At 40.8% G+C, this 16244-nt stretch overlaps 1 protein-coding gene across 1 annotated transcript in view; it reads left to right on the top strand.

Annotated features, from left to right (window-relative positions):
* The window catches only part of WDR12 (WD repeat domain 12), a 34635-nt gene that overhangs the window by 17762 nt on the left and 629 nt on the right, over positions 1-16244 (top strand). Inside the window, 7 exon segments of the mRNA NM_001301706.1 lie at positions 469-623; positions 2377-2422; positions 4288-4373; positions 12814-12954; positions 13046-13151; positions 13608-13740; positions 14564-14636. Of these exon segments, the coding sequence (NP_001288635.1) occupies positions 469-623; positions 2377-2422; positions 4288-4373; positions 12814-12954; positions 13046-13151; positions 13608-13740; positions 14564-14636 (740 nt within the window).

Here is a 16244-nt window from a genome sequence, read left to right as displayed (position 1 = left end):
AGGCAGAGTCTCACTCTGTCACGCAGACTAGAGTGCAGTGGCTCAATCTCAACTCACTGCAACTTCCACCTCCCAGGTTCAAGCAGTTCTCCTGCCTCAGCCTCCTGAGTGGGTGGGATTACAGGCGCCTGCCCCCACACCCACCTAATTTTTGTATTTTTACTAGAGACAGGGTTTTGCCATGTTGGCCAGGCTGATCTCAAACTCCTGACCTTAAGTGATCCGCCTGTCTTGGCCTCCCAAAGTGCCAGTATTAGAGGCGTGAGCCACCACACCCAGCCATCATCTTCTATTTTTAAAAAATCTTTTCTTTATACCATATCAGCCTTTTAAAACCTGGCCATATATGAGTTATCTTTTTAACATCTTTTTCAATAACAAAAAAATTTAGTTCTTCGGTTTCAGAACATGATGTATTCTAAATGGTGTACTGATTTGTTTCTTATTCTTGTGTTCTCCTTTCTTCAGATAGTTTGTCCTGCTTATTATTGAGTGCTTCTATGGATCAGACTATTCTTTTATGGGAGTGGAATGTAGAGAGAAACAAAGTGAAAGCCCTACACTGCTGTAGAGGTCATGCTGGAAGTGTAGATTCTGTAGCTGTTGATGGCTCAGGAACTAAAGTAAGTAGCTGGAATGTAATTAGTACTGTGTTAAATTAGTATTGGAGCTTGTTCCTAAACATTTTTTTCTACATATATTCATTGTGTTGGCCTAGTTTCCTAACAATCGGTGACAAAAGATAGGATTTCAAAGCAAGAGTAAATACTCATACAGTAGGAGATAGTCAGTTGCTCAGTTTGAATATCCCTGGTTTAGAACCTTATATAAACTTCAGAAATTTTAAGAAATGAGGTGGCCGGGCGCGGTGGCTCAAGCCTGTAATCCCAGCACTTTGGGAGGCCGAGACGGGCGGATCACGAGGTCAGGAGTTCGAGACCATCCTGGCTAACATGGTGAAACCCCGTCTCTACTAAAAAATACAAAAAACTAGCCGGGCGAGGTGGTGGGCGCCTGTAGTCCCGGCTACTCGGGAGGCTGAGGCAGGAGAATGGCGTAAAAACCCGGGAGGCGGAGCTTGCAGTGAGCTGAGATCCGGCCACTGCACTCCACCCTGGGCGACATAGCGAGACTCCGTCTCAAAAAAAAAAAAAAAAAAAAAAGAAATGAGGTATGGGCCGGGCGCAGTGGCTCACGCCTGTAATCCCAGCACTTTGGGAGGCTGAGGTGGACAGATCACCTGAGGTCACCTGAGGTCAGGATGGTTCGAGACCAGCCTGACCCACATGGAGAAACCCTGTCTCTACTAAAAAAAAATAAAAAATAAGCCGGGCATGGTGGCACATGCCTGTAATCCCAGCTACTCGGGAGGCTGAGGTAGAAAAATCACTTGAACCTGGGAGGCGGAAGTTGCAGTGAGCCGAGATTGCGCCATTGCACTCCATCCTGGGCAACAAGAATGAAACTCAGTCTCAAAAAAAAAAATAAAGAAAAAAGAAATGAAGTAAACAAGCCATTCATTTATATAACTTTCTTACCTCATAGTAATTGACATATTTCCAGTCTATATCAGCTACTCTTAAGTGCTGCCATCAACTGAAAATGGCTCGTTGATCATCTGAGCGTTAGCATACACTAAAGTTAGTGCTAATAGAGTTTTACTATAGTACCTATCTACTCTTTATCATGATAAAATGGTAATAGTTAAAAGGTAACAAAACTGAGGGCAATACCATATTGATTTATTAATATGAAGGGTTATAAATCCACTTGCAATTTGAAAGTTTCCTAAGCCACATTGAAGTTTTCTGGACTTAAGAGTGTTTCTTTGACAGTTAGGATAACAGGATGCTTGTATTCAAAGGTGAAGATTTATGATTTTTCATATTGAACCAAAAGTTTATATGTTGTTTAGTCCAAACTTTAGTGAATTAACTGTACCCCTTCTTTTTGGTTAAGGAGAGATAGAAACTCAGCTTGAACTTATTTAACCTTAAAAGTAAATGGACTGTGAGATCCCAGGAAAGATTGAACAACCACATCACAAGAAGGGTAATGGTGCATTTGGGCCTCAGGAACCAGTGGAATAGAGGCTTGAATGTGGTCCGCACACCCTCTCGCTCTCTTGTCCCTCAAGTTGACTTTATTCTCTCTCACTTCAGATTGGCTTTCTTCAAAAGACATGGCAATAAGCCTGGCCTTCAAGATTTCCCAGATTTTATGTCCTGTCCTATTTGCCCTTGGAAAAGGCTAATTTCAACTCTCTGGAACACAAGTTCTTTGAAAAGGTCCTGAATGAGGAAGAGACCTACTGGTATAGGCAAATAATATGAATCATATTACATATGTCTTTTCCCTTCATATACATCTGTTTAGTTTTGCAGTGGCTCCTGGGATAAAATGCTAAAGATCTGGTCTACAGGTAAATTAAATATTTATTTTACTTTGACTTATTAATGTTGTTTCAAAAATTTAAGTTCAGAGGCCATGTGGTGGCTCACGCCTGTTATCTCAGCACTATGGGAAGCCAGGGTAGAAGGATCACCTGAGGCCACAAGTTCAAGAACAGCCTAGGCCACGTAGTGAGAACCTGTCTCTACTAAAAGTGGAAAATTAAAATTAGCCATGTGTGGTGGTATGCACCTGTAGTCCTAGCTCCTTGGGAGGCTGAGGTAAGGGGATTGTTTGAGCCTAGGAGTTTGAGGTTTCAGCGAGCTATGATATCATGCCACTGCACTTTAGCCAGGGTGATGGAGTGAGAACCTGTCTCAAAAAAAAAAATCAGTGTAGCGAAAGGGGACTTTTTAACCCATATTTTCCCATAAAAATAGACCAGTATGTCAACAAGTTCATATATTTCTTTGCATTTCGAGATTTTTTTTTCCTACCCCACCACCCCCTTACTTACTGGATAGTGTCACTGAATTGCAAGTATCAAAAACATGTTTGGTGCAATAGGACATAAATACCTTGATTCTCAAAGTTCTCTTATTCAGGAAACTTGGAAGTGAATAAAAATACTTTCCGAGTCATTTTGACTTAAGTCATTTAAGAATGACTTTTGAGACATTTTACTGTTAATTTCTTAGGTAAGCTGGTTTACTTAAAAAAATTTTTAAATGCAGTTTTTCCAATATTACTATTTTTACTCTGAAAACATAGATTAAAAGGAACAAATTGAGGGAGGAGGAGGAAGGACTCTTAGAGGAAGGTGCTTTCATAGTAGTAAGAAGACACTGATGAGAAGAAAAGAGGAAAAAACACACACCCATAGATACTTACATTTTAAGACCTAGTAGCTAGAACTATTTATTGCATGGGTAAACGGATCAGAATACCTCTGTTACTTTTTAGGTAATTGCTGTGTTACACAGTATAATACCCCAAATGCATTTCACAAAGACTTGAGGGGGATCAAGACACGCTTAACCAGTTTTGAATAATTATGTGTAAGATGGTGGGAAATATATGATCCATTTTAGTAGATTTTACAAAAATGGTGAAAGCAAATAATTTGGTGGCAAAAAGTGGTTTAATTTAGAAAATTCTTTAGTAGAATTTTTTATTTTTTGATAGGGCTGAGTAAATGAGATTGTATATGATTAGCTATTAACTTTAAGGGGTTTATAATCTATTTAGAGAAATATTAATATTCATAAAAGCCACAAAACATTTTAATGTTTTACATATTTTATGTTACATATTTAATGTAACAATGTATATGTTACTGTAACGTAATGTAACATACATTACATATTTAATGTTGCATATTTTATGTAGTTTTCAATCTGGGTTTGCTGCCTAACCATGTGATGTATAGCAAAGATTTTAAAAACTCAAAAAAAACAGAAACACTTTTGGTAGAAAAATGAAATTAAGAGAATAAACATGGCTGAAATGTATGTGCATTTTTCATGTGTTTATCCTTCCCTCCTTCGTAATGTAAATGTAATGTGTTCATAACTCTCCTACAACTAACAGCAATTTTTCGTAGCTATGATAAAATGATAAATATTTATAATGATGACATTAAAGATAGCAAGATTTTAAACTACTTAGATTTTAGTTTTCTAATGTAGTATTTTTTATTTTTTTATTTTTAAAGATTGTTAATCTAGGTAGTATTTTATATATAACTTTCTATTAACCAAAATGATGAGGAATAATCATTCCTTAACTAGTTGTGATAACATGGAAAAACTGTATTTGGAAATGTAAAGAATTCTTTCAGACAGTTCACGATTAATACTGTTTTTAAAATGTCAAATCTAATTCTTTGTGATACAGTCCCTACAGATGAAGAAGATGAAATGGAGGAGTCCACAAATCGACCAAGAAAGAAACAGAAAACAGAACAGTTGGGACTAACAAGGGTCAGTATTTGTGAGAACTGACTGTACTTGCCTTAGGCCTGTGTTGACAAATACATAGTAATTTAGTATGGTCTTTCATGTTTATGTTTCCTTCTGTCTTACCTTGCTTCTTTAACCATGATTATCCATTTTTTTCAGTAGACTTGTAAATTTTTATTATAAGCAAAGTATTGTTGCTACATTTATTTGTATCTTTGAATGTAGTGGCATTGAGCCAGGCTTGTGGTTGCTAGGTTGATGAGTTAATTATTATGTTTGATCTCATGCCGCATTCTGAACCTTTTAATTATTAAAGCTTACACTAAAGTGAAGCATCTAATTACCTGACTGTTGGATAATATTATCTGTTTCATGCACTGAGTATGTAGTTTTTATAAGTGATCCTAGTTATATCTTCTAAATCACTAGAAACCAAGGGTTTAATTTGGGATTTGCTTCTGTCATTTAGCTATTAGATTCCATTAAGTCAAACTCGGCAAGTTTTTCCAGATTTTTTCTTACTTTTAAAAATACTTAATTGATAAAGATTGAATATATTCAAGGTGTACTACATGATTAGATATACATAAACACTGTGTAATGATTACCACAATCAAATTAATTAACACATCCGTCACCACCCATGCTGTACATTAGATCCTGAGAACTTGTTCATCTTATAACTAAAAGTTTGTGCCCTTGGACCAACATTTCCCCATTTCCTCACACTCCAGCTCTTGGCAACCACTGTTCTACTCTGTGCTTCCATGAGTTTGGCTTTTCATGCAGTTTACTATTTATCCTGTTACGAAGATATTTGTTATAATATGACCCGACCTATATTTATATACTTTTTGTGAAGGGTGATACTGAGTCAGGTTTAGAAAAACATTTTTCATTCATTTTCTAATAGCTATAATGAATGTGCAGTAAATAAAGCACACATTTGCACATTAATTCTTATAGTCACCAATAAAATACCTTGTAAAAATTGTTGAAAATGAAGGATAAAGTGGGATCATAAATTATTCATCAAATAGAATATAATAGTAGCGCTTGGCCGAGTGCGGTGGCTCACGCCTCTAATCCCAGCACTGTGGGAGGCTGAGGCAGGCGGATCACAAGGTCAGGAGTTTGAGACCAGCCTGGCCAATATGGTGAAACCCTGTCTCTACTACAAATACAAAAATTAGCCGGGCATGGTGGTGGGTGCCTGTAGTCCCAGCTACTTAGGAGGCTGAGGCAGGAGAATTGCCTGAACCCAGGAGGCAGAGGTTGCAGTGAGCCAAGATTGTGCCACTGCACTCCAGCCTGGGCGACAGCGAGACTGTGTCTCAAAAAATAAATAAATAAATAAAAAATAAATTAAAAAAAAAAAGCGCTTACTGGTTCCAGCTGAAAGTAATGATTTATCATTTCTTAATACATTTAAACACAGACTGATGAATTGCAAGAGGAAAGATCTGGCACTTACTCAGCTTCTTTACTCTGATAGGCTAAATTAAAGCTAGAAATGGAGGCCGAGTGTGGTAGCTCACGCCTATAATCCCAGCACTTTGGGAGGTCAAGGTGGGCAGATTGCTTGAGCTCAGGAGTTTTAAGACCAGCCCGGGCAACATGGTAATACCCTGTATCTACAAAAAAATTTTTTTTCTTTTTTTTTTTTTTGAGACGGAGTCTTGCTCTGTCGCCCAGGCTGGAGTGCGGTGGCCAGATCTCAGCTCACTGCAAGCTCCGCCTCCCGGGTTCCCGCCATTCTCCTGCCTCAGCCTCCCGAGTAGCTGGGACCACAGGCGCTGCCACCTCGCCCGGCTAATTTTTTGTGTTTTTAGTAGAGACAGGGTTTCGCCGTGTTAGCCAGGATGGTCTCGATCTCCTGACCTTGTGATCCGCCCGTCTCGGCCTCCCAAAGTGCTGGGATTACAGGCTTGAGCCACCGCGCCCGGCCAAAAAAATTTTTTAAAAGTTAGCTGGATGTGGTCGCTTGCACCTGTGGTCCCAGCTACGCCCAGCCCGGGAGGCAAAGGTTGCAGTGAGCCAAGATTGTGCCACTGGATTCCAGCCTGAGCAACAGAGCAAGACCCTGTCTCAGAAAATAAAATAAAAAGTAAGGCTAGAAATGCCTTACCAATTGGATATTGTGCCAGTGTTAGTTTATATTCATGTATATCCCTGATCAAACTTTTAAAGAACATATCTGAGTAGGAAAAGATTTCCTGAGTTATAAAAGTTTTTTTACTGAAAAGGTAGCTCCCTTCCTTCCTTCCTCCCTCCCTCCCTTCCTCCCTCCCTCCCTCCCTCCCTCCCTCCCTTCCTCCCTTCCTCCCTCCCTTCTTTCCTTCCTCCCTCCCTCCCTCCCTCCCTTCCTTCCTTCCTTCCTTCTCAGTTGCCCAGGCTGGAGTGCAGTGGCACAATCATAGCTCACTGTAACCTCAAACTCCTGGCCTCAGGTGATCCTCCCACCTCCACCTCCCAAAGTTCTGAGATTATAGGCTTGAGCCACCATGCTCTGCCATTTTTTTCTCTTTTTAAAGTTTGGCATGCAGCTTAAATGTTGCTCAATGAATTTTTATAAATATATATACTCAAGTAATTACTACCCAAATAAAAATAGAGATTTACCAATACCCTAGATGTCTCCCTCTAGCCTGCCTCTCAGCCAGTACCTCACTAAAGTTAATCACTTTTGACTTATGCCATCTGAGATTAGTTTTACCTATTTTTAAAATTTCATATGATATCTGTAAGATAGATCTTTTCATTAATACATAGCATTCCATTGCAGCATCAATATGTCACAGTTTATCCATTATTGAGATAAGGTCTCACTCTGTCACCCAGGCTGGAGTACAGTGGCCTGATCATGGCTCACTGCAGCCTCAACCTCCCCAGACTGAGGTGATCCTCCCACCCCAGCCTCCTGAGTAGCTAGGACTATAGGCGCATGCCACCATGCCCAGCTAATTTTTCTTTCTTTTTTTGTTTATTTTTTATTTTGTAGATACTGGGTTTTGTCATGTTGCCCAGGTTGGTCTTGAACTCCTGGGCTCAAGTGATCTGCTTGCCTCAGCTTCCCAAAGTGCTGGGATTACAAACTTGAGCCAACACACCCAGCTATTTATTATTCTTTTGATGGACCTTTTTTTCCCCCTTTTGAGAGGAGTGGTGCAGTGGCATAATCATGGCTCGCTGTAGCCTCAACCTCCAGGGCTCACATAATCCTCACACCTCAGCCTCTCAAGTAGCTGGAACTACAGGCGCGTGCCACCATGCCCTGGCTAATTTTTTTTTTTTTAAGACATGGGGTCTTGCTGTATTGCCCAGGCTGGTCTTGAAATCCTGGCCTCAAGCAGTCCTTCCACCTCGGTTTCAAATTGCTGGGATTACGGGCTTGAGCCACCATGCCTAGCTGTTACTCCACATCTTTACCAGCACTTGATGTGGTCAGTTATTAAAGTCATGATTAACTTTTATTAAGCCCTGGATCTTTGATACTCAATTATGAAATGTTCATATTTTTAGCTAATTTTTAAGTTATTATTCATTTTTTTATAGAGATGGTGTCTTGCTTTGTTGCCCAAGCTGTCTTAAACTACTGGGCCCAAGCAGTCCTCCCACGTCATAGCCCATTTTTTAAAAGAGTGTTGGCTCTCTTTTACTTATTGATTTTTTTTTTTCTTACTGATTTGTAAGAGTTCTTTATGTATTCTGGATGCAAGTTTTTTGCTAAATATATGTATTTAAGTATTTTTCTCCCATTCTGCTTTGCTGATACCATTTATTTCTAGGTGCATACTTTTGTAAGCTTGCTCCCATAGTTCATTTTATTTGAGAGAAATAATAGTATATTGAGTTTCTCATTTAGCTTTTTTCCCCCTTTCCCTGGCTTTTCCTGAGAAATCATTTAGCTTTTTATAGGGTTTAAATTTATATATTCATAAATCATTAATTTAAGTCATGCCAGAAACCCTTGAAGTGCCAATTACAATGAAAATGTTGCTGTGTTAGAAATAATAGAAAAATTTGGGGCCCAAGATGGTAGCTTACACCTGTACTTTGAAGCCAACACTGGAGGATCACTTGAGTTCAAGACCAGCCTGGGCAACATAGCAAGACCCCATCTCTAAAAACTTAAAAATTAGCCAGGCATGGTGGTGTGCATCTATATTCCCAGCTACTTGAGAGGTTGAAGTGGGAGGATCACTTGAGCCCAGGAAGTCAAGGCTGCTGTGAGCTATGATTGCACCACTGCACTCCAGTTTGGGTTTCAGAGTGAGACCTTGTCTCACAAAAACTAAAGGAAAATTTGGATTTTAGCAAAATAATAGAAAAAAGAGATAAGACATATCAAAAATAGGTATCTTCTCTTTGCATTTCTTTCTACTGCCTGAAATGTGTTAATGTGAATAATGCTGCCAGTTCATTCACCTGTTGTTTGCTTCATATATTAACGTACAATGAAGTTTTTTCCTCCATAATTCTCAAAATTGCTTTTTTCCCTCCAGTAATACTATTCCACTTAGTTTGTAGTGACAATGCCAACGTTGACTTTTCTACTTTTAAAGAAAAGTTTTATTAGAGGAAAATTCACTTTTTGGTGTATAACTCTTTAGTTTTGATGAATATATAGAATCATGTAACTGCTACACAACCAAGATATAGAATAGTCCATGCCTGTAATCCCAGCACTTTGGGAGGCTGAGACGGGCGGATCACAAGGTCAGGAGATCGAGACCATCCTGGCTAACAAGGTGAAACCCTGTCTCTACTAAAAAGTACAAAAAAACTAGCCGGGCGACGTGATGGGTGCCTGTAGTCCCAGCTACTTGGGAGGCTGAGTCAGGAGAATGGCGTAAACCCGGGAGGCGGAGCTTGCAGTGAGCGGAGATCGCGCCACTGCACTCCAGCCTGGGTGACAGAGCGAGACTCCGTCTCAAAAAAAAAAAAAAAAAAAGAAGAGTCCATCATCCCTGAAAACTCATATTGCCCCTTCTTGTCAACTCTCCTCCCGCCTCTATCCTCTGAAAACCACTGCTCTGCTGTCTGTCCCTATAATTTTTCCAGAATGTCACGTAAGTGCAATCACATAGTTTAGTGTATGTAGTCTTTTGTATCGGGCCCTTTGCACTTAGCATAAAGCATTTGACATTTTTTGAGGTTATCGGGGGTATCGATGCTGAGTAGTATTCTGTTGTATGGATATGCCACAGTTGGTTTAATCATTCACCAACTGAAGGATATTTGATTGTTTCCAGTTTGGCAGTTATAAGTAAAACTATCAACATTTGTATTTAGGTTTTTGTGTGAACCTGTTTTCATTTCTCTTGGGTAAATGCCTAGGAATGGTATAGCTTATTCATATGATCAGCTTGCCTATTGTTTTTACCGTGTCATTTTCTATTCTAGAGCCTTCTGATTACCTCTGTGTCACCTTTTCATTTTGTTTTAGATCACATCAGAGGTTGTTCTGTTTCTCACTCCTCTATCAGGTTCCTTTACTTCTTTCAGGAAAATTTTAAAGCTGGAAGAGAGACCTCAGGGATCATTTGGTGTAGGAGTTGGCAAATTACAGCCCAACAGCCAATTTGGCTGTCACCTATTTTTGTACTGCAGAGAGCTAAGGGATGGTTTTTATAAGTATAAAGTGTTGTAAAAACAACCCCTTATTAAAACAACTGTGGTCCAAGTGCAGTGGCTCACACCTGTAATCCCAGCACTCTGGGAGGCTGAGGCGGGCAGATCATCTGCAATCAGGAGTTCAAGACCAGCCTGACCAACATGGTAAAACCCCGTCTCTACTAAAAATGTGAAAAGTTAGCCAGGTGTGGTGGCACACACCTATAATCCCAGCTACTTGGGAGGCTGAGGCAGGAGAATCACTTGAACCTGGGAGGCGGAGGTTGCAGTGAGCCAAGCTCATACATTGCACTCTAGCCTGGGCGATGAGCGAAACTCTGTCTCAGAAAAAAAAAAAAAACCAACTATGGTATTATTCATACAACAGAATACTACTCAGCAAAGAAAAATATACAACAGAAACTGTATGTGGTCTCCAAAGGCTGAAATATTTACTTACTGGTTCTTCACTGAAAAAGTTTGCTTTCTGATCCAGTTATAACTCCTTAATATTACAGATGAGGCAATATTTAAGGAAGTTAAATGTAGCAAAGTTATATAAAAATAGATTGACTATCCCCAATTCCAGAATTCTTTTCCTCTCTCTTTTTTTTTTTTTGAGATGGAGTTTCACTCTTGCTGCCCAGGATGGAGTGTAATGGTGCAGTCTCGGCTCACTGCAGCCTTTGCCTCCTGGGTTTAAGCAACTCTCCTGCCTGAGCCTCCTGAGTAGCTGGGATGACAGGCATGCACCACCACGCCTGGCTAATTTTGTAGTTTTAGTAGAGATGGGGTTTCTCCATATTGGTCAGGCTGGTCTTGAACTCCTGACCTCAGGTGATCCACCTGCCTTGGCCTCCCAAAGTGCTGGGATTACAGGCGTGAACCACCGTGCCCAGCTAGTTTTTTTTTGTTTTGTTTTGTTTTTTGTGACAGACTCTCACTCTGTTGCCCAGGGTAGAGTGCAGTGGCATAATCTCAGCTAACGGCAACCTCCGCCTCCCTGGCTCAAGCAGTCCTTCCATGTAAGCCTCTCGGATAGTTGAGGCTACAGGCATGTGCCACCACGGCCAGCTCATTTCTGTATTTTTTTGTAGAGACAGGGTTTCAACATGTTGCCCAGGCTGGTCTTGAACTCCTGAGTTTAAGTGATCCACCCACCTCGACCTCCCAAAGTGCTGGGATTACAGGTGTTAGCCACCATGTGTGGCCTCCTCTCTTTTTTTTTTTTTGAGAGACAAGATCTCTCTTGTTCACACAAAAACCTAAGTTACCATTTAAAGCGTTGTAAAAACAACCCCTTATTAAAACAACTGTGGGCCGAGTGCAGTGACCCACTGCAGGAGTGGGTCTGGCCGGAGTACAGTGGTGTGATCATAGCTCACTGTAGCCTCAAACTCCTGGGCTCAAGCGATCCTTCTACTTCAGCCTCCCAAGCAGCTATGACTATAGTCATGTGTCATTAAGCCCAGCTAATTTTATATTTTTAGTAGAGATAGAGCCCCACTATGTTGCCCAGGCTGTTCTCAAACTCCTGGGCTCCAGTGATCCTCCTGCTTCAGCCTCCCAAAGCGTCGATACTACAGGTATGAGCCTCTGTGCCTGGCCCATCCCACTGTCTTTTATATACTCCTTATATTTAAGGTAGGTACTCTACCTAGTTACCTAGTTTGGGGCTTTTAGTTTAGAAAGACATTAGAGATTGTGGAGTATTAATAAGTGAACTGTGTACATTATTTAAAGATTAAATAATAGGACTTAAAGGTGCTGAGGAATGTGGTGGTAAGAATAACTTAATGAGATTAATTTACCTGGAGGAGTTATGTAGAAATTGGCAGCATATTTTGAGTGAAGGTGCTGAAACCTATGTCTGTCTGATCACAAAGCTTTTTGTGTTAACTGTGAAGCAGTTTCACTAATAACCAGTCCTAAGGGAGGATTCCCACTGAGTGGAGAATAGTAAAGGTCATCATATGCCAGCCACCAGGAATAGAAGTGTGAATACTTTGACCCACCGCATCCTGGGCTGCAGTTTTACCAATTGCCTGAATCTGGTGAGGAAGAGCACACATGCAACACATTACATGAAACAGGTTTATTACTTACAGATAGGCAGCAAGGGACAACACAAGCCGAGGATCCACTGTGAGCCAGTCCCCCAAGGCTCAAGGAAGCTGCCCGGGGCAAATGGAGTGTTAACTGCATGTGTGTCACTTGCAGCACAGCTGAGGGATCCCAAAAAGCAGCCTGCCCTGGTTTTTGTACCCTGGGGTCACTTGACTCTCTGGGCAAAGTTTGAAGGACATCCTGTTTCTAGGAGCTGGAATAGAGCCCCCAGGCTATGCTGGCCAGTTGCTCCCTATCTCCGGATGTTATATTCCTGGAATATTCTATAGTTACTATGAGAACTACAGGCAAGAAAAAAAGAGGGGGAGAAACTATCCATCAGTCCAAGGCCATTCGGAAACCATCCAGCACTAACCTTTAATATAACATTTGTCAGCTGGGAGAGTTAAGTTTGTGTTAATGCTGATCAAAATGAAAAGTAGAACAGATGAAGAGCAGCAGAATACAGTGGAAAAACTACAGACAAGTAATATTTGGGTTCAGACTCAAGTCTGCCACTTACAAGCTCTATGACTTTGGGCAAGTTATCAGCCTCAGTGTCTTGTATAAAATAAAAAACAAATATCCATTCCATTGTAAAGAAAGAAGAAATAAGTCGGGATATGAAAGATGGGCAGTTTGTCTCTGTCATATGGGCTTTGTAAGTAATAAGTACTATTATTGTTTCAATTACTCTGTAATGAAAACACTTTCCCCTTTTGGGGGTCTTCCTTTCTAGACTCCCATAGTGACCCTCTCTGGTCACATGGAAGCAGTTTCCTCAGTTTTGTGGTCAGATGCTGAAGAAATCTGCAGTGCTTCTTGGGACCATACAATTAGAGTGTGGGATGTTGAGTCTGGCAGTCTTAAGTCAACTTTGGTAAGACAAATTTAGTGTTCTTTTAAGTGCTAAACTTCTAGAGCTGGTTTTTAGTCTATGATGGTTAATGTTCTTTCCTTTTCTTTTTCAGACAGGAAATAAAGTGTTTAATTGTATTTCCTATTCTCCACTTTGTAAACGTTTGGCATCTGGAAGCACAGATAGGCATATCAGACTGTGGGATCCCCGAACTAAAGGTGAGTCATGTAAACCACTGGGAGAAAATATGTGTGAATTATATCTATTTCTCATCTCACTGGAGATGTACAAAAAAAGAAATTTATGGCCAGGCATGGTGGCTCCTGTAATCCCAGCACTTTGGGAGGCCAAGGCGGGCGGATCACGAGGTCAGGAGTTGGAGATCAGCCTGGCCAACATAGAGAAACCCTGCCTTTACTAAAAATGCAAAAATCAGCTGGGTGTGGTGGCGCGTGCCTGTAATCCTAGCTACTCAGGAGGCTAAGGCAGGAGAATCGCTTAAATCCCAGAGGCGGAGGTTGCAGTGAGCCAAGATCGTGCCACTGCACTCCAGCCTGGTGACAGAGCAAGAGTCCATCTCAAAAAAAAAAAAAATTTCTACAACTATTTTTTGGGTTTATTCTACCTAATTCTGTTTTGTACATTTCGACACTTGTCTTTTTTGCTTTCTTCAGATGGTTCTTTGGTGTCATTGTCCCTAACCTCACATACCGGTTGGGTGACATCAGTAAAATGGTCTCCTACCCATGAACAGCAGCTGATTTCAGGATCTTTAGATAACATCGTTAAGCTGTGGGATACAAGAAGGTACATTCTATTTATGATCTACAAAAGAAACATATCATTACCTGTTACAGAAAGAAAATGAATACTGAAATTCTTATCTAAAACCAGAAGAGTAAAAAAAGCCTCATGGTTATACAACCTCAGGTGACAAATACTGATATGCAAAAGAAAAGCCAGGATCAAAAAAATTTTTGGCCAGGCGCGGTGGCTCATACCTGTAATCCCAGCACTTTGGGAGGTTGAGGCAGGCAGATCACCTGAGGCCAGGAGTTCAGGACCATCCTGACCAACATGGTGAAACCCTGTCTCTATTAAAAATACAGAAATTAGCTGGGCATGGTGGCGCACGCCTGTAATCCCAACTACACAGGAGGCTGAGGCAGGAGAATCGCTTGAACCCGGGAGGCGGAGGTTGCAGTGAGCCGAGATTGCGTCACTGCACTCTAGCCTGGGCAACAGACCAAGACTCCATCTCAAAAAGAAAAAGAAATTCTTGTTAATATGTTGTTTTTTGCATGTAGATAGCTAGACAAACAGTATATAAGGCCATAGTTTGGGGGTTAAAAAAAAGTCAAGGAAGTGTGAAAATGGGCCTAATTATAAATAAATTCTTATAATGAAATAACATTTTTTTCCTGAATATTTTGTTATAATAAATACCTGTGGTCTACCAATGATACAGGAAAAAGAGGAGAGGTGATCAAATAAACAGAATTTTAAGATTAAGTGGTTATTGGGGCAAGGTTGGTAAACCCTGTAAAGTTTTCAGATAAGTATAAGTGATTATTCAAATGTTTGTTTTAACACTGAAGGCATATAACATGTTAATATTTTCATCTTTTAGTTGTAAGGCTCCTCTCTATGATCTGGCTGCTCATGAAGACAAAGTTCTGAGTGTAGACTGGACAGACACAGGGGTAAGAATTTATTAGTTATTTGATGAAGAGGAAAGTGTATTAGAATAAATCTGGTGTTTGTGTTTATAAAATTTATTAGTTTCAATATATTTGATATTTATAATTCTGTATTATTTCCCTTAATGTTGTTTATAAAATCTCACCTTTCATTCAAAGAAGAAACAAATTTGTCCTTTAATAGGCCAGGCATGGTGGCTTATGCCTGTAATCCCAACACTTTGGGAGGGAAGGTGGGAGGATTCTTTGAGCCCAGGCGTTCAAAACCAGCCTAGGCAACATAGTGAGATGCTGTCTCTACAAAAAATTAAAAAATTAGCTATCCATGGTGGTGTGACCTATAGTCCAGCTACTTGAGCCTGAAGCAGGAGGATCACTTGTGCCTGGGAGGTCAAGAGTGCAGTGAACTATGATCGTGCCACTGCACTCTAGCCTGGGTGAAAGAGTGATACCCTGTCTCAATAATAATACTAGGAATAGTAAATTTGAAATTTTGGAGCATTTTTTTTCCTTGTGAGTATAGTGGGGTTTTTGTTGTTGTTGTTGTGTTGTTGTTTTAAGAAACAAGGTCCTCTGTTGCCCAGGCTGAAATGTTAGTGGTGCAATCGTGACTCACTGCAGCCTCGAACTCCTGGGCTCAAGCAATCCTCCCGCCCCCATGTGTATCTTCTTATTTATTTATTTATTTTTAGAGATTGAGGCTTGAACTCCTGGGCTTAGGTGATCCTCTTGCCCTAGCCTTCTGCGTAGCTGGGACTACAGGCAGGTGCCACCACATCTGGCAAATTTTAAAATTTTTTCTAGAGACGTGGTCTCACTGTGTTCCCCACACTAGTCTTGAACTTCTGGCCTCAAGCAGTTCTCCCGCCTCAGCCTCTCAGAGTGTTAGAATTACAGGCGTGAGCCACTGTGCCTAGTCCCCATGAGTATCTTCATGAAACATTTTACATCTAAAAACTCACTATTTAAGACTAATTGGATGAAAGCGTTTACCGGTTGGAAAAATCTTACGTAAGTCTGCATTATAAAATGTGTTTAAAGAATTACAATTTAATTATTTTTATGTATATACATGTGCTTTTACTGCCTAAGAATTATTTCTAAATCTAAGTCCTAGGGCTACTTGAATAATTTGTAATATGCAATTAATGTGCTGTCCTTTAAAAACTTTTAATTTTTTTTTTTTGAGACGGAGTCTCGCTTTGTCGCCCAGGCTGGAGTGCAGTGGTGCAATCTCGGCTCACTGCAAGCTCCGCCTCCCGGGTTCACGCCATTCTCCGGCCTCAGCTTCCCGAGTAGCTGGGACTACAGGCGCCCGCCACTGCGCCCGGCTAATTTTTTTCTATTTTTAGTAGAGACAGGGTTTCACCATGGTCTCGATCTGCTGACCTTGTGATCCGCCCGCCTCGGCCTTCCAAAGTGCTGGGATTACAGGTGTGAGCCACCGCGCCTGAGGCGCCCACAACCGCGCCCGGCTAATTTTTTGTATTTTTAGTAGAGACGGGGTTTCACCGTGGTCTCGATCTCCTGACCTTGTGATCCGCCCGCCTCGGCCTCCCAAAGTGCTGGGATTACAGGCGTGAGCCACCGCGCCCGGCAAAACTTTTAATT

The sequence above is a fragment of the Macaca mulatta genome, chromosome 12 (assembly GCF_049350105.2).
Source record: "Macaca mulatta isolate MMU2019108-1 chromosome 12, T2T-MMU8v2.0, whole genome shotgun sequence".
Lineage (NCBI taxonomy): Eukaryota > Metazoa > Chordata > Mammalia > Primates > Cercopithecidae > Macaca > Macaca mulatta.
The sequence above is the reverse complement of the archived record's forward strand: the minus strand, read 5'-3'. Positions and strand labels throughout refer to the sequence as shown.